The sequence below is a fragment of the Tamandua tetradactyla genome, chromosome 22, assembly GCF_023851605.1.
Source record: "Tamandua tetradactyla isolate mTamTet1 chromosome 22, mTamTet1.pri, whole genome shotgun sequence".
In the NCBI taxonomy this organism is placed as follows: domain Eukaryota; kingdom Metazoa; phylum Chordata; class Mammalia; order Pilosa; family Myrmecophagidae; genus Tamandua; species Tamandua tetradactyla.
The window spans coordinates 46,436,960-46,462,945 of NC_135348.1; the positions used below are offsets into that span (position 1 = coordinate 46,436,960).

Consider the following 25,986-nt stretch of genomic DNA (forward strand, 5'->3'; position numbering starts at 1 on the left):
AACAGCAATATACAAAAGAGAAAACCATGTTTCCTCTAAAATCTAAGATATCCCAATACTTATGGGGGTGAGGGACAGCATCTACAACCATACAGTAAGTCCCAAGAATTATCTTTTGTCTTTAAGTTCTTTTGGCCAAACTTTCAAGGAAAAAGCTGGGTAAAAGAAACGGCAACGGCAACATGGATGTTCTTACGTGCAGAATATTATGTGGAAAAAAGAGTCAGAAAAATTAATTTAAAAAATAATGGTCAAGGGCAGAACAAACATTATAGAAATATTGCTACCAATTATCTAATCCATTATCCTAGAAAATAAGGTTTATTATACCTTTACATCAACTCCAGGAATGTAAAATACTGTGGTTTCCAAGTCACTAGGCTTTGTCTGCAGAGATGATGGCACTTTCTTGCCAGTCAGTAAGTGCGTGGTAGAAGCATAATTAGTTTGAAACTTCTTCTTTTTTGTAGGAGAATCCTGATCTAAGCTCCTGGAACTTCGATCATAACTCCTACAAAGTGAAAAGTATTTTGTCTTCTTGAAAAAGAACACATTTATCTCCTTTTCTTTTGTTTAAAAGCAAACTTTCACCAAGTCAAAAATGGAATGTAATCCTTCATTAATTAAGTTGAAAAAGTAGAGCTCATCAGTGTCTGTAGCTAGAATGGGTATTGCCTTGAACTGATGGTATTAATGTTTTATGTTCCGTAACCACACAGAGAAATTACTTTTAACTTTCCCTAAAGTCACTATTTTTCTACTTGAACACTCCAATATATTAGGTTGAACCATATGAAACTGCCATTTATATCGGTAAAAAAACAGCTGAATATCAGCAAATTATTATGGTTCAACCTAAAATAAGAAGTGCATTGCAGCAGTCATCCTTTTTATCATGATTAATACATTCATAATAGACTTAAACTGTTCAAAGAAACTCTTTATCTTAACTCTCATTTTATCAAATCCCCATTAGACAAATAGACCATTCAAAAAATCTTTTTATTATGGAAAATTTCAGAATACAAAGTAAACATAATGGTATAATGAACTCCCCTGTACCTATCACCCAGCTTCAGTAATTCTCAACATTCTGTCATTCCTGTTTTATCTGTCTCCACCCACTTTCCTACCTAGCCACTTCATATTACTATTGTTCGTGGTGTTACACATCTTTTTTAGATTAGGAAATAAAAGCGAAAATGAAGATACATAGAAAAAATAATCTAATGTTAAGCCTGCTTATATTATCATCTAGTTAATGACTGAAACAAATGGTTAAAATGAAGTTTCATCTTGAACAACATTCCAGTCTACTGAGGCCTCTCTGTGCAACTGTTGAGACCGTTTTCCAAAGTTATGTTTTATGAATTCATCAATACTCTCAGTAAACAATATACCTCTGTACTGTCCTTTAAACTTGAAATGTGTATAATACATGGTCAGAAACCTGAGACATTAATGCTGTTTCAAGGAAAGTATCAAAGACATAACTACTTTAAAATATTTCTCGGATTATAAATCAGACATCCATTTCTAGTTTCCATAAAATATTATACATTTATTTAGAAATTATATGTTACTACAAATAACCACTCAATCATTCAAACTATTATTAAATCCTAAAATCTAAGCTTTGGGACTTTGGGAAAAAAAGTTCACTGTAATTCAGTGGTATCTAAATAGATGAAGTTATCCATCTTTTCAACCCTTTGCTTACCTTCTCAAGCTTATGTCATCATGTTCTTGTAGAAGGGTAGTTGGATGGAGTACACACTTTCCACTATCAATTTCAACCCGTATATCAAGTTCAAAGTCAATGTTTCTCTCTGTAGCTGCGCCACCGAGACCTCGGGTGACCGGCACTGGGGGCCAGCGCTCCGTCAGCAGCTGATGCACGGCAGCAAAGCCTGTTGCTTTCCTACGAGATGCGTGTCTACAGAAAGAACAACCGCTCATCACACTGCAGTGACACGGAACACTTTTCAACAAACTAGTTTTCAAAATGTTATAGTGAACAACAATAGGCAAATAAATTGTATTATACAAATTCACACAGATTACTCAATAACTCATACTAATTTAGGTTTTCCCTAAGTTTACTGGAATCACAAATTATTCAACAACTATTCTGTGTTAGTAATGTGCTCAGTCTTGAGGACAGAGGCACAATCACTGCCATTAAAGAGTGTGGGTATCAGTGGATATATAATTTGGAGGAGATTTCATTTTCCCAAGTTGTAAAAATTTACAAAGTACTATTTATCAGATTTAAATAAGAGACAGAAGCAGAGGGAAAGGAAGAAAAATAATACCATATGGTGCTAAATTAGTAAACCATGAATGTATCTCTCTGTCTCACTCAGGCTACGGCACACACAGCTTTTTTCTATAAAAGCAATCAGTCATACGTAAACCTGCTAGGCTGAGTTTCAGACTGAAACACTACCTAAAATTCGTAAAACAAAAGTGTACTCACGAGGGTTTCCTGTAAATATAAAACCTTTCCCGCTCATGCTCTTCCTCTTTCTCATCCTTCTCGGATTCTTCGCTGGTGGAAGACAGACTGTCATCCCGCCGCCCTTCGTCAGGCGGGAAAGGGATGCCGTGTGAAGAAGAGACTGCTGGAGTTCTGGGAGAACTGAATACGGAAAATGATCCTTCGCTATTTGATGAATAATGAGACGGACCATCGATGGTTACTGACAAAAGGTCCAGTTCTGTCTCCTCTGGAAACTGATTATAAAGGAAGAAAACAGGATTCAGGTTCAAATTACCAGTCCCTTCTCAATTAAAAAAATATATACACATATAAAGTTCATACACACACACACACACATACAAACACAAAGTTAAACATTTTTAAATGCTCTCAAGAGTTGAGTTACCTAGCTCTGAACTGAAAGGCCAGATTCAGGAACGTGAGAAACGGCACATCACAGAAGACAACAGAATGTCAAACCACAGAAAGTTACACCACTGACACACAAAATATTAGAGTGAAGTTTTACTTTACATAAACGTATGTAATAGTACATACTGCAATTCTTTAAAGAAGCTAAACATGCTATGGAAACCAAGAAACACAATGTGATCACTGTAAATCAGAACGGAGGAGCAATCAAGAGCATGCAGCGTCAGCAGAGCATAGCATCCTTTCATACTTGTCATGTTTTTTGTGGGTACAGCTAAAAAAAATGAGCCTCTAAAGGGTTGAACAAAAAAATGCATAAATAGTTTGGTAATTAAATATATATCAATCAATCAAACTTAAGAATGCTGCATTTTAAGGCTAATAAAGTTTACTGTCTAAACACCTTGTCACTAACTCAGGATTGCATTGGGACACCACTGTATTAAGTAGGTCTACAACAGAACTTCCTCTGATTTCATTTCTCTTTTCAATTTCACAGGCTTGCATGAGTATCATTTGAGAATATGGTAATCTTTTGTAAAGTATAATGTGTAAAGTAATGAGATTTATTTAAAATTACTGGATGCTTCTAACAGTGAAATCCTCACTCAAAATTTCAAACACAGAATTTGGTTATTTATATAATATACATTTATTAAGTAAATAGGTAAATCACATTTTATTTATCAGAATGGCTTCAATTTTTAAAACTTGTGATAAGTTAATACAGATAAAAATTCCTTTGTAAAATATTTAACATGTTTTAATTATCTATTTATATTTTATGATTTTTTAATATGCCATTTTTTATAAGTAGGTATATAATGTTATTTAAAATCAGAACTTGAATCAATTCAAATATTAATGCTTTTAATAATCAATTAATAAAATCCATTTGATTCAGTGTAAATGATCAACTTCCAAGTTCTTTTTTAGAAAAAAGGATGTTTGCCAAGCTTGCTCATTACATATTATGATCTCAGAGTTCAAAAACAAAATTTAGTTTGAATTCAGTGTGATTATGGAATATATGTTGAGACACTAGTGTAAGAGAGAATAGGAATGGAAACAAAATATACGTGGAATAATGCCAGTTTTTTTATGTAACTTGATAGAAAAATTTTAGACAAGGATTTATATACTTGTCAATATTTTAAAATTCACTTTTACTTTTGTGACATATTTAGGAAAAATATTTGGCTTCTGAAAATGTTAATTCAATTTGTGAGTGATTTGTGTAGCACATTTCCACACTGTTTCAAACATGAGGATAATTTTAAAAATATATCATTTTTACATATGCTCTTTTATACCAGTAGCTCAAAAGACATAACTATCAATGATTACTGTGTTGTTCTGAGTTAGGTTTGATTCTAGTTTGAATTAGTCTACTAATCTTCATTTTTTAAAGAAAATTTTCATTTTATTATTGAATAGAGAATAAAAGAGATTCACTTAAAGAATCAGCAAATCACTGTAATAAACTTCAATTCTTGGTTAATGATTGGGCGAGTTGATTTGATGAGCTGATTTAGTCTATTTTTAATTTTAAAGATTAAAATAATTAATATTGAACTATATGGGAGTATAGAACTAAATATAGGCATGCAAGGGTTTATGAAATATACACATAAAAAGAGTTTCAACAATTCTAAGACTTTATATAAAGTATTTTGAGTTCAGTCTGAAATGATAGGAAGAATTTTAAAAGCAGATTTTCAGGTGGTTAATTAGTTCTAAAGCAGAATTTATGTTGTTCTTAATAAGTACCTGAAAATACCCTTCCCCAGGACAGCTGGATTGTGGTGTACTTCCCCATACTGTATTTTTCAACTTAATTAACAAGGAAAAAAAAAACCTCATGAAAAAATAAAAACAAAAATGGTTTAAAGGCAAAAACAAAAAAATCAAAACAAACATTTCAACATACAATTTAACATGCTATGAAATTATAATATAACTTTGAAGCTAATCTTCTTACTTTTGGTTCTCCCACTTCTCTATAAATTCTGAATTGAAACACATAAGTACAAATATTCCACATATATACTTTGTATAGACCTATTTTACTGTGAACTCACATTTAAAAGAAAAAATATTTAACAAAAAAGATCTCTAAGAGCCAGCTGTTATGGGTCTTTTTTGTTCAAGTAAAACATTAACACCTGAATACTGCTCTCGAAAGATGGCACGCTCCATTCCTGGGAAATATACAGACATTTCAACCATCACATTCCACAGTTTCACTTTAGGCAGGAATTAGTGTTTTGAAATTATATAACTACTATGATTTTGTAAAAAAAAACCTATTTAGCAATTTGTATCTCTGACAGATACCACCCGCCGTACCGTGTCCTGGATGTTGAAAGTGACTCTGGGTCCAGGAGATGCTGCATCCACACGGATTTCTGGGAGCTCCTCAGTTTCTCCTACTCGAGAACTGAAATAAAATATAAATAGTACCGTATTCCAGGTTTGTGTTTGTTTTTTTTTAATATTCCTGGACTTTGTAACAGTCCGATTAATGGCATTAACTTCTATTTCTCAATATTTACCTTACCCAAATATTTAACTTTTGGCACTCCATTTTTCAATCTTTAGTATCCCATTAAAAAAAGATATTTTGATTAATACAAGATTTCCTACAAATAAGCCACATAAAAAGAATTAATAAAAATATCAGTTTTTTTACTTCACAGTGCTAATTTACTAGTAAAACAGTATTTTACTTCATTAGTAAGTAAAACTTCCATTTTTCTCATGTGCTAAATGTATGCATGTAATCACTGATAAATTCAGAGCAGCAGCTTTTGGTATGCACATTTTCATTCTGCAGACAGATTATAAATTTACACATGAAACTTCTCTAAAAAAGAATGTACTTTATTACTTACTAAAAAGCACAGTGCACATTGTGGCATAAATGTGATACAGGAATTCCTCAAATAAACTTCTTAGTTTGATAGTTTTCACTATTATTGGTATTTGATTAGTAAAGTCCATTTTTGCTATCTTAATGTAATAATTCCCTAATTAGAGCACAATAAATAGGTGGTGGGCCTCAATAAAGGATTCTGTGGTTTTATTCTTTGTTTTATTGGTTGAATTGAATATATATGTATATACCTTGCCCTTTCCATTCTTTTAAGAGGTGGTCTTCCAGAAGCAGAAATGCTTTTCGATCGGCTGTAACTTGGTTTGTAACCCAAGCCCCACTTATCTTTTAAGGAAGCAGCCTAATGAAATGAGATAAAAAGGTAATTTTTAGGTAACTGCTTATCATTACAATATCTGGCTTCAGATAAACAAAAAAAAACATTCTACAACTAAAGTTAGTTGCTTTTCCCCAGGTTAATAACAAGTTATTTTAAATTGTGACTTTAAATGTCACTTAACGATATAGGTGGATCAAAGTGGAGCAGGGAACAGCTACTGTTGATCCTAAGCTCAATTAGGAGGGCTGTGCATGACAGAGAGAAAAGAGAAAAGGAGAAAAGACAAACACCAGCAGTACAGAGCAGTGTGGGAGACAAAACAGGGTGAGAAGAAAAGAAAAGATTAAAAAGGAAAGGACAGAGAGAAAAAGTGAGAATTAAAGGTAAAGGAAAGGGTTGAGGAGAAAAAGGAAACTAAGAAACTAGGTGGGGGGTGGGGGGAGAAAGGCACCAGTCATCTCAAGTGACACACAGGGCACCCGTGCCCAGACTCCGCTTCATCACAGCAAAGGAAAGGAACCGATGATTAATACTCTCTCTGTCTCCAGATTCCTCTTCTCCAAACTTTTAGCAAGAGGCTGGATGTTAAGAAATCTCTTATACAGTAGAGACTTGGACTGTAAGTGGGATCCTGATACAACAGATTGTGAGGGATATGCCAAATGAGACAAGTGTTAAGAACTCAGATGTAGCTTCAATAATTTCCCTAACCCACCCTACCTAGTTTTATTTTCAACAATCAATTACCCAGTATAAACCACCATACAAAAAGCACACAAGCAGTATTTTAATTATATAGTACAGTGATATCTATGGTATATAAATAGTATATTGTAAGGTGGTAGTATCAAAAATTTAAAATACAGAATTAAGTATTACTGGTCACCATTACTCTTTCTTATCAGAGGACAGTGACGAATAAATCAAACTATATCTTGTGTTTAATTTAAATAAATAATTTAGAATGGTATTCAAACCAGTTTCTCTTGGAGTTTGAGGGTGGTTAAAGGAAGGTCAAGAGCCAATGGTCCCAGGGACTCTGCAGCCGATCCCTTCCTTTGACCCCAGCAACTCTCATTTAAATCTATTTTTTATGAATTGGGTGTCATCCAAAAGCCTCATTCTAGGAAAAAGGAAGAGTTCTGCAGGTTTAAAAAAAAAAAAAAAGCTGATACCTTATTTAAAACAAAAGACATTTTTTTCCATTAACATGTAAGACTACTTGACTCAGAGCAACCTAGCCTCACATCTCCCCGTGAACAGTGTTATAATTATTTCTACTATATTTTTATGGTGTATTTATATACTTATCCCAATTTTTCAGCAACAGAACTAAATCCTAGGTAACAGGATAGGCAGTGAGGTGAAAGATGAATAACCTGGTTTTCAAGACACTCAAGGTCTGGCGCGGGCACCCAAACCTGCACATGAGAAAGCTAAGCACAAGGTGCTCCAGGAGCACAGTGGCTGGGGAGGAAGTCCGGCTGCGGGGAGGGGGACAGAGAAAGAGTGGGCATCTCAGAAGACTTCACAGTCCACATTTCACCTAGAGACTAAAAACCAAGTACGACTTCATGAAAGGCAGACGAGACACGGGGCTTACGGGCAGAGACCACGCAGCCTACCACCTGGGTTCGAGTCCTGGCTCTACCTAAATTACTGGCTGTATAATCTTGGTCAAATTACTTGATTTTTCTGTGTCTCAGGCTCCTGATCTCTAATACAAGCTACCTCAAAGGGTTGTTGTGGGGATTTAAAGGGGTTGTTAAATCTAAGGTACTCAGAACAGTGCCTGGTACACAGCACACAGGATATTACAAATCAGGTGCTACTACTGTGAGCACTGAAACAACAAGAAAAAATGTAAGTATCATAAATAAGCAAAAAATTTAAGTAGTCTGTATTAATAAAATTCTTAATGCTTACTCACTCGCATACTAGACCTTCGTAGTTTTTTACGAACATCTCTTCGAATGTCATTCACAGCAACAGATTCTAACTGTTGGTAACGCTGGATTTCCTGGTTTATGGTTCCTTCACTTGCACCCAATTTTCTGGATACAAAACAAAAAAGGCAATTAGTATACAGAAGTAACAATGCAAGAATGATTTTTATTTGCTCCTTTTTAATTCTTTCACATGTCAGAATATCAAAGATTATGTATGGACAAGGCAACGCCTCCCACACAGCGAATACTCCTACGTCGGGCAAACTGTAACTAGTTCTTGCTATACTCTGTGGAAATGGTCCTTACCCATTTCTGCACTAAGAGCCTTTGACAATTTCATGAAAGCTATGAACCTACACTGTGGAAAATATTTAAAATTCTACATATCATTTATGCCTCAAGTAAATATTTTGGAGGAAAAAGTATATTTTGCTTAAGTCTTCTCCCCTAAGCACAAACTGCAAAACTCAAGCTGTAATATAAAAGCAACAGGAAAAAACTGAATCACTGCAAATAATTAATTTATATACATGGTCTTAGGCAATACACTTCTTTGTGCAAAATGCACATAACTGTGTAAAATCACTGCATGTGAAAAATGCAGATGTAGGGAGGTATATGAAAACTAGGAAAAATGGCCATCACCTTGTGGGAAAACACAAAAACTTTAGTTTGGCCAGACGACTATTTAAACTTCCTCACAGAGGAAGAATGCACCCCTTGGCCACTTCAGTAAAAAGATCCCCACCACCTGCGCCCCTCTCTTGGCTCACCACCACCTTCACCTCACTTTTACAGAACTGCTAACACCTGCAGGCAAGAAACAGCATGGACTTTTAGTTTCGACAAGCGTGAGTTCAGATTTTAATTCTTCAATTTTTCTGAGCTTATCTAAAAGGTTTGAATAGTGCCACTGCACTTCACAGAAATGCCGCAAGGATTAAACTGAGATAGCATGTTTCAAATTCACAATAGGCACTTAAAAAGTGCTAAAGATGTTTTCACTCTTTTTTTTTTTTTGGCTTTTTTTTATTTATTTATAAGATGTTTTCACTCTTAAAAATTTGCATCCCAGGAAAGTTAATGTAAGAAATAAACTAATGCATATATTTATATATACATATGAAGATACATATATGTCCACATGTGGAGATATGCATTCGTGATAAAAAGTCAGTCATAAACTGCTCAGAAATGGGGAGTTGTGAAGGATGTTAGACTAGGAGCTCAGGCAAACTTTTAAACTTCTCTTGACTCTGATGACCTCAACTGGTTATACTCTAGCCCAAATTCCATTTCTTCCATATTTAAAATCCTATTATTTTATTATTAGAGAAAATTAAATTAAATATCATTACACATACTTGAGATCATCTATTACTTTGGCCTGTTCATTTAGTTCTCTGATATCCACTAAACGCTTCATAATTTTTCTTCCTCGAAGTTCTCCTTGCTGGCTACAAGATGCTCCTTGTCTTCGATAATCCACAGCTTCCTGAAAAATCAAAAGCATAACCGTCAATGCCACCCTCAAGTCACAAAGCAAATCTGTACTATCATAAAATTAACACCTTAAATCAAAGGAAGCATGCAAGAATCAAAGCCATCTATATTAAGGAGATGATTGGAATTCTCCAGTGATTGGAATCCCATTATTTTCCTAATGAATCTAATATTTAGCTGCTACCTACGTTTCCCCATGAGTGAGCTCTGCATGCTTTCAAATGGGACTGGCTAGACTGAGGGGAGCCCCACACCTCTGGGTCACACAGATACTCTGCAGGCACAGAATGGCGCTGATTTGGGGGCTTCAGACCTAGCAGGTGATTTACAAGTCGCTGACCAAAGGTGAGCTTGTGGCCATCTCCACTTACTGAACTTCCGTCTGAACTCTAAATGATAAACAGTAACGTTAATTTTTTTTTTAACTTTCTTTCTAAGAACAAAACTATTTCGTGGCACAACAGTTCAAAGATGCTTAAAATAATTTCTAAAAATCAATACTAGAATGAAAGCAGATAGCAACTTTCTTCTTGACTACCAAATAAATTGAAACAACAGAATATATAGTATAGATGGAAACACTCATATTCAAAATGTGTTGTTCATTCTGCATTCATGTGCTTTGCTTTTTAATTTTCATTTTTAACATCTTTACTGAGAAATAACTCACATTCCACAAAATTTGCCCATTTAAAATGTACAATTCAATGGTTTTAGTATATTCACAAGTTGTGCAACCATCACCACAATCTGTTTAGAATATTTTGTCACCCCAAACAGAAAACCCTCCTTTTCACTGCCCCAGCCCCAGGCAGCCACTAACCTACTCTCCATCTCTATAGATCAGCCTGCACTCTGCTTGTGATGTCAATGCATTAGCTGTAGGCTAGCGCACCTGTTGGTTGACAGTCATTATGAAACACAGAACTCAATAAAAGACAATCGAATGAAACGCAGACACAGGGCCCAGCAAGTATGACGTAATAAATCACACTGAGTTAATCCTCTCCCGGTCCCAGGGAACAGCCCAGGCACGAACCCGAGCAGCGAGTTCACTCACAGTGTGGATGGTGGGAGACATGGTGTCAACCTCGTCCTCGTCTGACAGGTCAGCGATGGTCACTGAGCTGAGGTCAGCAATGTCGTCTGTGTCCTCCTCTCCTGTCAGGGTTGTGAGCGTGTTGCCCAGGGCGTTAAGTCTTTTGCCAATGTTAGGGTCCATGTGGACATCAATCCCACACATTTTCCATAATACATTGAGTGTCCAGGTTCCAGCACTGCTACTTTCTGTTTAAGTAAAGAAGCAGAATTTCTGATAAGTCCTGAGTACAGGAATTTAAATAACTGTATATTTAAGGAAGAAACTGGGTAACGGCTATAGGTAATAGCCAGTGTCTCTCACAGCTAGACCTCTCAGACAGATGAGACCACGGGACTGCTCTCAGTGTGCGCACATGTGCACCTACTGTTTCCTACATGCAACCCTCCTGTCTCCTGTGAACCACGGATTTATCCTCCACCCCACGACCGTTACGTTTGTGTGTCAGCCTGGCCTGAAGGCGGGGCATAATGGTTTGGTCAAACAAGCACTGTTCTGACTGTTGCTGTGAGGACATTTTGTGGACTTAAACCATCAGTAAGCAGAATGCACGCATGCTTCATCACATCCACAATCAACCGAGGCAACGGCCTGCAACAAGGAGCGTGTCTCATCCCATCAGCTGAAAACTTTACAAGAAGTAATGATTTCAGCAGTCAGAAAAGAGAATTTCCACCTCTACCTCAGCTAAGCAGCTTCTCCAGGAGAACTTCACTGGAGTTTCTGGCTTGCAATCTGCTCACAGAATTTGGGCTTGTGTATCCCCACAGTTGTTATGAGACAATTCTTATTAAAATAATATTCAGTCAATGAGAGGGAGGGGTAAGGGGTAAAAGGGTATGGGATGTATGAGTTCTTTCTTTTTTCATTTTATTTCTTTTTCTGGAGTGATGCAAATGTTCTAAAAATGATCATGGTTGAAGAATACACAACTATGGGCTGATATTGTGAGCCACTGATTGTATAATATGGTTGGACTGTCCATGTATGGTTATTTCTCAGTAAAAATATATATATTTTTAAATCTCATAGTATTTACAGATATCTTCTGTCATTTTTGTTTCCTTAGAGAACTCCGACTAAAATAATCCCTAAGCCGATTCATCCTCCCATGGATATGGCAGGAGTTTCCATGACCCAAACTCGGTCAGAATTATATTCGGTCCAGGTGACAGTCAGGGATGATAAAATAAGAGCCCTCTCCTGGACCTGAGCAAAGTTCAGTTCCCCCTCGAGAGTCCAAGCGTGGTAGCAGCCAAGTCCACAAGCTCTCGGGAGCCATGCTCCCTACCATGTCTCAGGAGGTTGGACATAAGAAAGTATGAAGCAGTCAGAAAAAAGAGCCAGAAAGAGCCCAGGAGACAGATGAAAACCTGCTTTCAGGATCTACTGAAGGCCCCTAAGTTGACCTGTTCCTTTTCTTCCCTGAAAAAGCCATTTTATGTTTAAGCATGATCTGAAAATATCCTTTTAATAATCTCCCTATTTTGGTTGAGTGAGGTTGAGTGGGTTGTTGTCAATTAAAAACAAGAGTCTTATCAAAGCCTTTTATGTGACCTCTTCCCCAATACATGCTACCTCAATTATCTGCCTTTCCTTCTAACTTGGTTGCTGGACATTTCTTAACTTTTTCAGTGCTCTGTCACTAGGGACTGTAGCTATTGCTGCCTTCTGAGATAACTTATTTAGAAAAAACACCGAGGCTGTCCTTAAAAAGGGTAAGTGGGAATATTAGGGGGAGAAAGGACATCTACTATACTTATGCAGTTTCTGCCCCTCTTCAACATTTTAAAAGACCTTAAATATTTCCTTTTAGCTCACCTTGTCCACCTTTATACCAAGTGAAATAAAAAATCCTGTTGGCTACCACCTTAGTCGAGACATTATTACTTCTATGATGATCTCCTTAGATTTTTTATCCTCTAATCCTCGAAAATGTCCCCACTGACAGTATTATCACCAGCTTCTCGTTTGAAAAAGCTGACTCAATGGCTCCCTACTGCTCACCAAGCCAAATCCACATGCCTCAGTTTAGCATTTACAATTGTCCTCATCTCATTTTTCACGTAACTCTATTCCAGAGACACTGGACAGCTGTGCTTAGGCACTGTGCTCTGACATCTCTGACGTTACCTTCTCTGCCTGAGATTCATCTATCTGACCCGTGTCTCCCAGTTTTGCTTAGGAAATGTTTCGTCCATCCTTCGAGTCCATCCTTAAATGCTCATTCTTCAAGGAAGCTGAGTCTGATCCCCATATCCTCTCATATTTAAATATTTCTTCCCTTCTTGTAAATTTCAATAGTAATTGGAATTTTGTATTTTATTGTATTTATTCCAGTATAATTTTTCTGAATGTCTTAACTAAGTTATCAGAATTTACATTTATTAATGATACCAAGTATCTTATTCATCTTTGTTTTTCCCCAAACATTTTGTGGAATATTTTACACACAGTAGGTATCTAATAACCATTGAACAGATAAAAATACGTTAATGCTATTGCAAAATGGTTTAAAAAACAAGGGATACCAGAATTAGTCTAACTAAAAGATTCTCTATTAAAAAAATCAAGGCAGAATTCTACCTGATAAATGTAGGAAAATATATACTACATGTGAACTTACCAGCTGCTGCTTGCCCTGTAGTCCTTGAACATACTTCGTAGGTTCCATCTGGAACTACACCTGCACAAAAATCACCCCCAAAATAGTTTTCAATAAAAATAAGATTGTGATTAAACATTATATTCCAATTTTCACCCACAATTATCTAAATACAAACAGGATTATTAGCCTCTCTAAATTGCAGTTCTTAATCTGAAAAAGAAAAAGGTCTATCTTAAGTGACTTCTAAAATATATACCATGTTTCATGAAACCTTATTCTATGATTTTAATAGTTTAATTGCAGTTTCATCTTTACATTCTGCATGCAAGCTACCTGTATGAGTCATAACATCTGGCCAATTCTGAAACACTCGTCAGCTTTCTACCAACATTCACCACCATGAGTGCATGACACTTAAAGAATGCAAATGATTTTTTAAATATTTTTTTAAGAATTAAAAACTGCCCCATTAGGTCAGTCATGAGTCCTCAGCTCTAGCTTCATCTTCAAGGAGGAATTTTATAAAGAGGATGGCTAAGTGCCATGATGTCACTCTCACGAGGTATCAAGGATCTGTGGCCAGAACGCATCTGACTTTATATCTGAAATATTTCCTATAATCTAGCTTTACTTTAATAACCTCAGCTTCAAAAAATAATTTAATAAAAAAAAGAATTTAATTAACCATGCAGCAATTTTAAACAATAAAGAATATATCATCTTTGAAACAACTTTTAAACAAAGTAAACTCTAAAGAGAGAATTAAAACCCTTTCTGGGTAATCCTTAATGGAAACCAAGTATCAATATAAACCAGATAGCATACACGTCTTAAATGGAATGTAACTCACTCCTTTCTAATTCACTGAATCTTAAGTTGGTGTTCAAATGTTACTGAATTTGGGCTTGCTATTCCTCTTCTAGGTACTAAGGCATCAAATTTCTGTCGTTCCTTATTCTCAAAGCAGAAAATTCCTCCCAACTTAGAAATACAACAATTTATTTTGAGAGAAAGGGTTTATCTGTTTTTAAGTAATAATTTATATTATATGGCTTTTTAAGATATTGCCAATTACTTTAAATATCTATATTTCTGATCCATCTGGTACTAGTACTTCATATGCAAATGCTAAAAAAGAACTAGATGTGATATTTTGGTAAAAGGTGGTCCAATTCACCTTTATAGTTATGGTTAGAAATCAGAACAAAAGAAACCTAGATTTCTTTATCAAATCCAAAAATGCAAGAACAAAAAGAAAACCCTTTTAAATTTGTATAATATAATTAAGGCCAAGTAAAATAAAAGGAAGAACTAAATAAAAAAGTGGTAGAAAACTTTTGGGACTTACTGTCCCAAAATGTGGCAAAGGATTTTTAAAAATTAAGTTTTAAAAAAAGACAATATAAATTCATGGAATATAGAGCCATAGTGAACTGTTAAGGATTATTAAGATTTTTACGGGTGGACCTAAATCCTGAAAGTGAGGTCTAAGAAACTAACAAGACCCCTCCCCAAAGCACCCACGGTCTCAGTTCAGAGGCAAAAATGCCAGGTCCAACAATCATCGGTCTGAATCCAGGATGAAGCCTGAATCAGGATGAGCCCCTCAAATTTCAGACAACTTAAATAATTATTGTAAACACACTGTAATGAGACTGGCCTACACTCTCACTGTCTACTTACACAATGCTTTGAATTCTTCCTACAAACTGTCCTTAAAAGTTTCTACTGCATTTCCCAAAAAGCATTACCATTTAAAGAAAAAATTTCACTGACTGATCTGTTCTCAGTCACATTTTTAAAATGATTTATAAAATAAACAATCCGAAGTTATAATTCTACCATTCCTTATTTCTCTGTTCAATATTCATCTCTCTTTTCAAAAACATGAAATGTCAATTACATCAAAGCATGCTCACTACTAGCAAAAACGTTATACTAATAAACTAATTTGCCCAATTATATAATTTGGAATTCCTATAATTATGTCAACAAAACAATTACTCAGCTCACCTACTTCAATCCCCCTAAGTCCCGTAAGAAACCCAAACAATAAGTATCTTACAAAAATAAGTCTTTTACTACTCTCCAAAACCTAAAATACATTATTTTGATTATTACGTCAACATGGTAGGTTTCTGCTTTGTTGGTAGAATATATTACTGAGGTGGTGAGAGTTACTATTTGCTCATGGTTTTTAACACATGCTTTTGATTTACAGTCAGAGGCAAACAGTCAAATTATCTAATATTTCTTATGTATTTTCACTTAAAAATGAACATAAGAATGGCAAAGATGCCATCTTAATAAAAACTAGTAAGTTTAAATTCATTTTTGCCTTTTAATAAGAAAAAAAAAGATATAAATAAGTTATAATAATTTTTTCAAGATATAATTTGTAAAGACCTTCTATGAAGAATTTTTTTGGTCGTCTAGATTTTAGACATGAGTACTTTGGTACCAAATCTTCTTAGTGATCTGAAATATTTCAAAGAACCCTTAATCTTTTATCTATGAATTTTCTAAATGCAAAGCATTCAAAACCAAGAATTCCAACTTAATTTTACTTTTAGCTTTAGTCAACATTAAATCCTAAACATTCAATTTTTGATAGTAAAAATAATTGAAAATTTCCCATTCCTCAAAAAAATCCAAAACTGGAAAGATTTTCCTCTAATGGAAAGGAAAAAGTATCAACAATGACACATCACCTTAAAAAATGAATTAAGTATTAACTATAGCTTACAAGATAGGGTGAGGAATTTTAGTAGGCAACCACAACTTTTTAATTCCTCAGATATAACTGTTCTTCATTATTAAGATGAATGATAAGCTTATCAATTCTACTACAAAAATATTTAAAATACTCAAGTAGACATAAATAACCCCCCATACTTCCAAAATAGCATATAAACTGCTTTAGTTATTTCCAACCTTGAGTATTACGAACTAAGGACTACCTTCAAGCTATACTACAGACTCTTTCAAATTTGGATATGTGGATTTATTCATGTCAGTATTAATTAGGGCTGGAGTTCCTGATCCTGGTTATTTACAACCTGTTTAAAGATGAATTGAACCATGCACATTCATCACTTTCTTTCAAAATTACCACAGAACAAAGATGTTTTATCTGGTGGCTCATGGATGGACCATAGGAAATAACAGGGACCGAGCAGAGCTTCTAATGTCACACCATCACTAACAGAATGAGTGACGCAGCTTTTGCAACATTATTCACCAAAACTACTGAAAGTTTCAGTTATTCATAAATATGTTTTGGCACCTTTAATTAGAAATAGCCTATCTTTCACAGAGTCTGAAAATTCTTATATCTGAACATCCTTTAATTTTGCAAATGGAGACATGACTTATTTGTGGATTGCGAACCGTCGCACAGGACGTAAAGGAGACTCACAGGCGTTCATCACCAGACCGCCACGGATTTCTGGCTTCCAGTCATCCCAGGACGTCTCAAAGCCGTCAGCGAAGCGGATACAGAAGTTTTTGAAATGCCCTTTACTAACCAGAGACTCTGAAGAGCAAGCAGTGATGAGAGTACTTTCAATGGTAAGTACTAAAGCAGAACCAGTGTCAAGGTCTCCAGTATGATTAGACTGCAAAGCATATTAAAGAAACAAGACAAAAGAATATTTGAAACAGAGCTCCTCACAGTCATAAGAACAAAACTCTAGAAAGGGCCACGCCTGGAAATCTTTATTAAAAAGCAACCTAGCAAGATAACTGCTTTTAAAAATTAAATTCCTCAAGTGAAATGTATTTGCTATGTGTGTTTTTTTGACTAAACTTGCCAAAGGACTAATGACAGTGAAGGCCTGCTTCGCAGCTGTGGGGAGCTCCCTCACTCTGACACCTACTTCCGGTTCGCATGGCCTTCTTAAGCCCCGTCCATCTTGCCACAAACAACCAACATTTCTCTGTTCCTGAAAATGCAGCGGCCACATGCTACCAATGCCTAACCCAGAGTTTTTCTTAACACTGTCTTGTCAAACAAAATACTAAAGAAATTTAATCAGCAACTGCATACATGTTTTTGAAGGTAAATGATACAATTTAGTTCTTTGTATTTTACTGTTACAGTAGTGCTTCTCTTCTGACAGGGAATCACAGCCTTTTCTCTCTCATACACATGTGCATGCAAATGTGTATTCCTGAAATCTGGTCCTGGGTTAGGACGAAGATATTCTTGCTTTATCCAGGTGTGCACATAGCTTGGAAGTTTCATTATCATTAATTATTACGGTTTAAAACTGTTTTGGAATTCCCTGTTCTATTATAGAAGAGGCTATTAAACACTATTGAATAGTATTCTTAAATGTCCTTTTGTTACCATTTTATAAACAAGTCTATGCCAAACACTTTTTTGTTAAAAGACAAAACAGTAAAAAGACTCTGAAAACTAAGCTTCTTATTTGTCAAGACAAAAATTAAGTATCATCATTATTCTGGGGCATATCAGAGTGCTTCGAGAAAAATTTCATGAGACTGAGATTTACTATATTGTGGTGAATAATGGTTAAAGATGTTCAATCTTACTTGCTATTCACTGGACTCACGATATGAATTATTCTCCTGAAAAATCTATTGCTGTACTCTATATATATGGAAATGGTAGAAATATACAGCACTTAATCCTGGAGTATGACTGGATTGTTTCTTGTACCTGTGCAGTACTGGTGATGGGCAGGCAAATTCCCAGATCATTGACAGTGAGCTGGAGAAAGAGAGTCCCAAAGGCCTGGGCTGATGTCTGTTGGATGCCAGGTAACATATCGACCACTTCCTTTGTAGCCGTGTGAATATCCTTATGTAAAGCCATTCGCTGTTCATTCCAATTATCATAGGCAGCTTTATAATTCAGCCAAAACAGCACAGCTTTTAATAATTAAGGGAAGGAAGAAAGAAAAATAAAATCAACACTTTAAAGTTATAGAATAAGTAAACTTCAAGAACTGCAAAATCCTGTTGATTAACAAAAATTACTTCTGGAGGACTGTAGCATTAGAATTTGAAAGGATCAAAAAGATATAGTCCACTTGATAGGTTGAAAAAAAAAAAGGAGAGTGCACGGGCGATTCAGTGGTAGAATGCTCGCCTTCCAGGCAGGAGCCTGAGTTCAATTCCCGGATCCTGCACCTCGGCTCCCAGCACCCAAAAAAAGGTAGAAACAAGGGAACTATATAGTGACAGAAGGAAGAGGAAAATCTAGGTCTATTCACTCATTCATTCTTCTTTCTTATTTCCTTCAAGAAATTGTCTGTTGAATGCCTATCATATGCCAGGCACCAGGATGGAGTAACGAAAGGAGACAAGGTCCCTGCCTCGCAGAGCTTACAGCTACTATCGTTAAACATTTTTGAAGGACAGGCACGTAATGATGGGAGTAGAGATTAAAGGGATCTGGTTTAGAAAGAGAAGTCTAATGAGAGTTTCTTGAGGAAATAACACCTGAGTGAAGCCTTAAGGAAGCGAAGAATTACGTCGGTTGGGGGGCCGAAGAGCAGCACGTGCAGAGGGAGCTCAGGCACTGCGGAGGGTGTGAAACCAGCAGCGATGGGGTGGGATGAACTAGAGCTGGAAAGCCAGGCAGGCAGAGCCAAACTCTGTATGGCTTTACAGGCCACACTCAAGAGCACGAGGAAGCAGTTGTTTTTCCTATTTTTTATTTTTTGGGGGTGGTGGAAGCAGTGAGATCAGATCTGGCCATATGTGGAGAACAAATAGGAAAGGAATTGGGGATCATGAAGGGGCTAATAACAGGCGCAGGCAGAGATGACAGGAGATTTGGCCAGAATGTTGAGGGTGAAAATGGAGAGATGCGGAAAGATTTAAAAGATGTTTAACTGTTAATCAACATAATGTCCTGGTGGATAAGGAAACTGGGGGAAAGGAAGGTTTCAAAGATACAGACTGCTTTTCAGCTAAGTAGACAGATGGTAGTGCCTCTTATAAACTGGTGTTTACACACTGATTTTGAGGTGACTTTCCATCATCCAAATGAAGATGTCTGTAAATAGTTAGATACTCTAGTCTTGAGCTCAAATGTGAGTCACAGCTGTGTGTGTGGCAAACGAAGTCATGGACACGATCAAGACTGCCTAGGGAGACGACACAGTTCAGAGGCCACAAGCAGGAGGAAGCTCTGGCCCACAGATCTGGTTTGTGTGGTCTACAGAGGATTTTTACCCAAAGGCTTAACTTTGTCATTTTAAGTAGGGCCTGTACTCCCCAGCCTGACACAGCCTATGATGTCCCCTAACCCGCGGCTCGCATATTTACCTGCATGGCTTATAGAGGCATCTGAGTTTGTTAGCAAGAACAAAGCCAAAACAAAATCTGCATCTGAAGGTAGGGAACAGAAGCAAGAGCTAAAAAGGAGATGAAGATGGCTGAGCTACAGAGAGAGGAGGAAAAGCAAGAAAGTATTGTGTCATGGACACCAACAGTAGAAAGCACTTTAAGGAGCTGCTGGAAACTGATAAGGTCAGAAAGATGAATGAAAACATGTGCAGCGGATTTAGTAATACCACAAAATGCTGTCCACCACTCTGCCAAAGGGGCGGTTTTCTAATGAACACATCTTTATCCCCTGCCATATGGGATACAAAAAACAAAGGAGCAAAGACTGAGACCCCTTCAGCTCCTGAGATACCACACATCGCTAACTCTACCCTGTGCTCTACCCTGGTCTGTTTCCCACTGGACTGAGCATTTCCTGAGGACAGGGACCCTGTCCCTCACCTTTGCAGTCTACTTTCAGAGAGTACATAACAAACACTTACAGAGTAAATGAATAAACCCAGTCCCAAAACACAAATGTAGTAATTATCCAAACCAAAAAGCTTAGCATTATAATTAAAACTCTGAACCAAAGAAAACTGTATAGCCATGTAAGAGCAAAATCACCTTTAAAATGCAAAATAACTTTAAAAAACTGAAGTGAATAAGCATGAAGTATTTTTTGGTTGTTCATATTCCAGGTTAAGAGGACATATGGCTGTCAGGCATTTACACAGTAAACCACTGATGATTTTTATTCTGCATTAGCAAAGAATGCCTAAGTCCTAGAAAGCAGTGGTGAGGGACACTGTCTTACCTCTGTCAAAGGCCACCGGCTGTGCGTACACAATTGGTCTATTCAAAGTGATAAGCACAGCTTCCCTATCGGAAGAACCACTGATTTCCTCTCGAAGGGCATTTCTTAATCCAATTCTGGTTTTAAAATAGGCAACTTGATGAAAATCAGAACCAGCTTCTTCATAAACCTAAAATAACATTTAAGGCTCAATAAAATCAACATCAACCAGTTCCCTCTATCCTACATAATCGACAGCCCTTTCCAACATGAAGAAGCTGGAATGGACACAGCTCAAATATCCCTAAATGCAGAAAGATCAAAGGAGAAGGTGGTGTTAAAGCAGAGAAGATAGGATTTAACAAATGAGTATGACTGCTGATTCATTATACTGGTATCTCTTTTAGTCTCCAGTGTCCTTGGAGTAGTTAGAAGGAAAAACGTAAAATTGTGTACCTGTAACCCATATCAAAATCTGAACTCTGTTCTATAACTGATGGTTGCACTGTGTTTTGAAACTTAATCGATTTTTAAAATTTTTAACAATTTTAAAATAGAACACACTTAAAAATTTTTTTTTTGAGTTTTAACATCATTAATGGTATTGCTCACCAAAAGAACTACGGTATATTTTCCTCAATTTTTTCAATGATATATTCCTTATATTTTCCATCATATAACTTAAAACACAATATGAACGGTCATACAAGAAATAAACTGAAGTCATAGATAAAGTTTATACAAAACCTGGGGTGAGGTTCATATTCTGAATGGCAGTGCACTATTAAATGTTTCAAAAGAGTGAAATCTTCCTTCTTCCTTTCAAACTGTGCTTCCATTTGGAAAAAACTGCTGTTTTACTAAAGATGACATTTTTAGTAAATTTTTGTTCATTTTTTCTCCCACATAATCTATAGAACAGCCGCTCAAGTTTGAAAGTGTGAATGGTATTCTCTGTTGATGTTGATGTTGTGAGCTGTATGGTGGGGGGCACATTTCATTATTTTTCAGTCTGAGTATCCCACTATTGCAGCACCACTTGTCGACTTTTTTTTTCTTTTGGACTGGTATTCCTTTAATCAGTTCTTCAAACCAAAGGGGGAAAATCTTAAATCTCAATTGCTAGCAAAGTAAAAACAAACAATGGAAAAATCCAAGGATTTGAGAAAGCGCATTTTTATAAAATAAAGAATCTAACTGCTATTTCCTGTATTGATTTTATATGTTTAATACCATGATATGCAAAAGTTGACAATATTCTACAGGACAACAAACTTAAGTTTAAGAACTGAACAATGCTAGTACAAAGTATTTGAAATAAAAATAAATGTTTTACAAAACCAAGAGAAGATTACATTCAAATATTATAAAGAAATTGGATGAAGTTTCATATTACTGCATTTGAACTAAACTGTAATATTATGCTGCCAACAATATTCAGTGGAATGCCATGGTAAATTGTAAAGGCTTTCTTAAAAATGAGTTTTCATTAGAATTTACAAGCAGAAATTTTAGGAACTCATGCTAAATATTTTTGGTAAATACTGCATTTGGTAGGTTAAAGTAGTTCAAACTGTTGTGCAAAATTCAAAAACTATAGTTCTACTGACATAAACATTTACTGAACACACCTGATGTTTGACAATTTGTCCTAATGCCAAATTTAAATCCACTTGGCATTTACCAAATAGTTTCAGATAACTGCTACTTCCTGGTGAAGCCTTGGTTTGAAGTCGGTTTGAAAGTTCCAGTTCAATCAATCCAGTTTCAAATCTTACAGCTCTCATTGATGGAGTTGTGGCTGTTACTTGAATACCCTAGCAGATTATATGTTAGGAAGGAAAAAAAGCATCATAAAAAAACAATGTCACAACAATTCAAATTCATATGGCTGTGCCAATCTTTTAAAAATTCCAACTCCAATATGATAGAGTCATGTTTTAAAACATGCATAGGATATGTCTTATAAGCTGAAAAACTGGCAACATTCCTTAATTCTCATGACAGGAGGAAATTTCTTAGCTTTTAAATTTCATTCAACTATTTTGTATTTAAAACCCAGAATGTTCATTAGTAATTACAACCAAATGACTATTTGTTAAGAATAAGTTCTAAGAACACTAAAATTTAATTTATCTATTTAGTAACACTAATGAAGTTTCTAATATGAAAGAACTGTTAGTTGGAAAAGCGTACAAAATAGTTTTGCAGAATAATTTATAACAGCAATAATTCGGGAAAACTAGAAATGTTTATCAGAAGAGGAGTGTTTAAATAAACTGTTATATACGTATATACACACCTGCACAAAAGATAATCTACATGTTGACATGGAAAGGTATCCAAGACATTAAAAAATGAATGTGTGTGTGTGTGCATATAAACAGGATTAAAAAAAGTTCTAAAGGATATTCAACCAACTGTTAAAGTCTTTTCTCGAAGCGGATGGTATTACAATTTAGTTTTATTTTTTATTTGATTCATTACTGTATTATAACAGTTTTTGCAAAGGAAACATACATTTATTAGCTATAAAAATACTTTTAAACATTATTATTTATACGTTACCTTAAACTGCAAGTTCAGGGAATAGAGAAGAATTTTAGGCTTATCTCCATCTGCTGTTCCATCATGCTCATTCCAGAGAGGAATAGGCTGCTCCCCTCCTAAAAGAAGTTAAATATTTGAGGGTTTGGGACAATTTATTCAAAAAGAAAATGACTTTTAAACCCACACAAGATAGTTATTGTTTTCTTTTTACACGGCTATTAACAGTCTTTAACAGAGATCGTTGGCCAAATTACATTTTGTGAGACAGATACATATAAATATATATATGTATTTATATAATATATAAAATAGGAAAAATTTGGCATATAGAGTAAGAACATTATATAAGACTCAAAGCATTATATGTACAATTAAACCAAATATGTGATTGTACATCTCAATCTCAATAAATATATTTGACAGGAAAAAATAAATGGGACTGATTTTTTCTCCAATCAAAAATATGAACTATGTTGTTTATGTTTAGATGGGCTGCAAACAAAAAGGAACGAAAAAATATATAAGTAGGGACTTGAGAAACAAGATACTATGTGCCAATAATACAGTGTGGGACAGCAAGAGCTTGTCCTGAGATTTAATATTAAAAAAGGGTTGTATTCACAGTGAGGTAAAGTTCCTATTACATTACTGCTCCCTGAACTCAATCTCCTAAAACGCCTTTGTCCCTTCAGTCATGTGCTTTTCTTATTCCTTTCCTGCCTTTCTGACTTTGTACGACCCTAATACCTAACAACAGTGCGTGGATCTTTACTGAGTTGCCTTCTACTGGCCAAGCGCTCCTCTAAGTGCTTTATCAGATAATAATTTATTCAAACCTCTTAACTGCATGAGCTGCGTATACTCATTATTACTGTTATACTTAGCCTAGAAATAAGGAAACTTCACAGTTAAGTGACCTGTCCCAAGCGTCAGAGCCAGCAGAGGGACCCAGGCAGTGAGCCTCCAGGTTACATCCTCTACAAAGACTTTTCTCCCAACTCCCCAATACTTCAATTATAAAGAAAACGGACTAGCTAATTAACATGGTCAGGTGCTTATCTCTGTCCTCCACTCCCACGCTAGTCTAGCTCCTTAATCTCTTCACCTTCAAATGCTCAGAAAAGGTAACTTTGCACCACATATTCATTTTTCTCCATTTTTGCTTTTAAACTACAAAGTAGTCCTAAGGAAGATACTAGACATATGCTAATTTACCCTTGACTTTCTCTATCCCCTCATCTCCCAGGTCAAAGCAGTCATTAAATCGCTCCAGCTCCATCCTGCTTTCACATGGCAAAACGGGGATGGACGGTAAGTTCCTCAGCAGGCTGTTGTGTGGGTGACTTTGGCGTGATGCCTGCCACTCGGAAAGTGCTCAACAAATGCCAGTGGTTACTTCTCATTAACCTTACCTTCTAATGTCTCAACTCTGTTCTTCACTCAGCATCCCAATTTCTACGACTTTAACTTCTGACTCATGAGCTCTCACCTAGGCTATTACAACGGCGGCCCCTGGCTGGCCTTCCTGTCTCCAGTCCTCTCTCCCACCCAATCTGCCTTCTAAATTAAAACTGTGGTTATCATTATCTGTTCCATTATCTTTTAAACTCTAACCTCAACCCATCATTCTCTGTCTTCCATGAATAATTACAGTAGTATCGTAATATGAAATAAAATCTAAATTCCTTATAAACATGTTACAAAAGACTCCATATAATCTGATCTCCACTCACCTTTCCAGCCTTTTCTCCCACCCTCTCACATACATCTTGCACTCCAAATTGGCACATCACTTTTTTGTGCCTTTGTACCAATGTGCATCCTGCTTTTTCCCTATTGCTATACAAGTTGCACCTGACTATTTTTTAAGATTATGCCAACATTGTTTTATTTCAAGCTCTTCCCCACTATACCTCAGTAAGAATTTAGTTATTCCTTCCATCTACTATGTACTCATTAAAATACATATCTCTGTTTTATCATCTGTGCCTTTACTCACATGTCGATCTCAATTACACTGCGTTTCTAAAGGTAGCAACCAGAGATCTTCACATCCCAGCAAACTGGACCTTAGTGGCCCCACTAATTGTCCAGTGAGTGCACTGAGGCCCCGATGCTGCTGGGTGAGCCACTTTTTCATCTTCTTTCCTTTCTCCAATATCGTCCTCACAGCTACTGTAACTCTTCAATTTTCTTATGTGCCCACAATTCTACCCTCATTCTTACCACATTAGCATGTATTACTTTCCGAGTTCCTTGCTATTTTTTTCCCTCAAACTGTGCCTCTCTTTTGAAATGTACTCAACTAATGAAAAGAAGGACCTTTTTTTTTTCAAGGATCAGTTCAAATCACTCCTACAACCATAAAATCCTCAATGATAATTCTACTCAGAAAGTGTTTTCTTCCTTTAAACTAAAAAATGCTTAAATACCTGATGCATTCACACTTAGTTTAAAACCCTGTATTATTAAATGTGCAAATATCTAAGAATTTTGTCATATTTGCACTTCTTATAACTTCCTCATTTTCTAGTGTGGGGTCATACGTTTTCCAAGTTCTCAATAAACAACTATTAAATGGATCTGTACTCTTCTTTCATATCTTCAAAGACATAGAAACAATTTCCTACTATAAAATGCAGAATAGATATTGTGTTCTAAAAAGGAAAGAAATACAAGAACAATGTCTACATGTCTACAGTTTTTAGAATTTTTAGGATTTTGACAATTAAGAAAAATTTTAATTATCCTTTCTGGTAAAAGCAGATCCTCTTCTGAATTTTCACTCACCTCAGCTCAGTGGAATCTTAATGCTACATTACTTAAGAGTATAATTATTTATCACTCCAATTCCTTCAGATAGTATAAATGTAAGCCTTTCACTTTTTTCTTATTCTTTTAAATCACCTTTGCTGATATGACATTTTTAAGCTTTATTTTAAATGATCTTAGATCTTTACATTGATACATATGGAAATACTTTTAACACATTAAACGGACACTAGGGATTTCTGACGATGCCTGCCAATCTTCCTTTTCATAGTGAGGTCAC

The 25,986-nt window shown here is 35.8% G+C and overlaps 1 protein-coding gene and 1 long non-coding RNA gene across 11 annotated transcripts in view; one reads left to right on the plus strand and one right to left on the minus strand.

The window, feature by feature from the left end:
* Positions 1-5,414, plus strand: part of LOC143666373 (uncharacterized) — a 61,637-nt gene extending 56,223 nt beyond the window's left edge. Inside the window, exon 3 of one of the 2 annotated variants that reach the window (XR_013167568.1) lies at positions 5,248-5,409. This is a non-coding gene — a long non-coding RNA (uncharacterized LOC143666373). Of the gene's footprint in view, positions 1-5,247 lie in introns of both variants that reach the window. The other variant, XR_013167569.1, reaches the window with a different exon arrangement.
* Positions 1-25,986, minus strand: part of BLTP1 (bridge-like lipid transfer protein family member 1) — a 235,966-nt gene that overhangs the window by 38,520 nt on the left and 171,460 nt on the right. For 6 of the 9 annotated variants that reach the window (XM_077140145.1, XM_077140153.1, XM_077140154.1 and 3 more), the window contains 16 exons: positions 22,953-23,050; positions 22,016-22,201; positions 20,406-20,574; positions 17,973-18,184; positions 16,707-16,905; positions 13,307-13,366; positions 10,642-10,868; positions 9,770-9,970; positions 9,443-9,573; positions 8,060-8,183; positions 6,041-6,150; positions 5,264-5,354; positions 4,685-4,747; positions 2,480-2,736; positions 1,721-1,936; positions 331-511 (listed from right to left, as the gene is read on the minus strand). In XM_077140145.1, coding sequence (XP_076996260.1) covers positions 331-511; positions 1,721-1,936; positions 2,480-2,736; positions 4,685-4,747; positions 5,264-5,354; positions 6,041-6,150; positions 8,060-8,183; positions 9,443-9,573; positions 9,770-9,970; positions 10,642-10,868; positions 13,307-13,366; positions 16,707-16,905; positions 17,973-18,184; positions 20,406-20,574; positions 22,016-22,201; positions 22,953-23,050 — 2,525 coding nt within the window. The remainder of the gene's footprint in view (positions 1-330; positions 512-1,720; positions 1,937-2,479; positions 2,737-4,684; positions 4,748-5,263; positions 5,355-6,040; positions 6,151-8,059; positions 8,184-9,442; positions 9,574-9,769; positions 9,971-10,641; positions 10,869-13,306; positions 13,367-16,706; positions 16,906-17,972; positions 18,185-20,405; positions 20,575-22,015; positions 22,202-22,952; positions 23,051-25,986) is intronic. The other 3 variants (XM_077140151.1, XM_077140148.1, XM_077140152.1) reach the window with 3 other exon arrangements.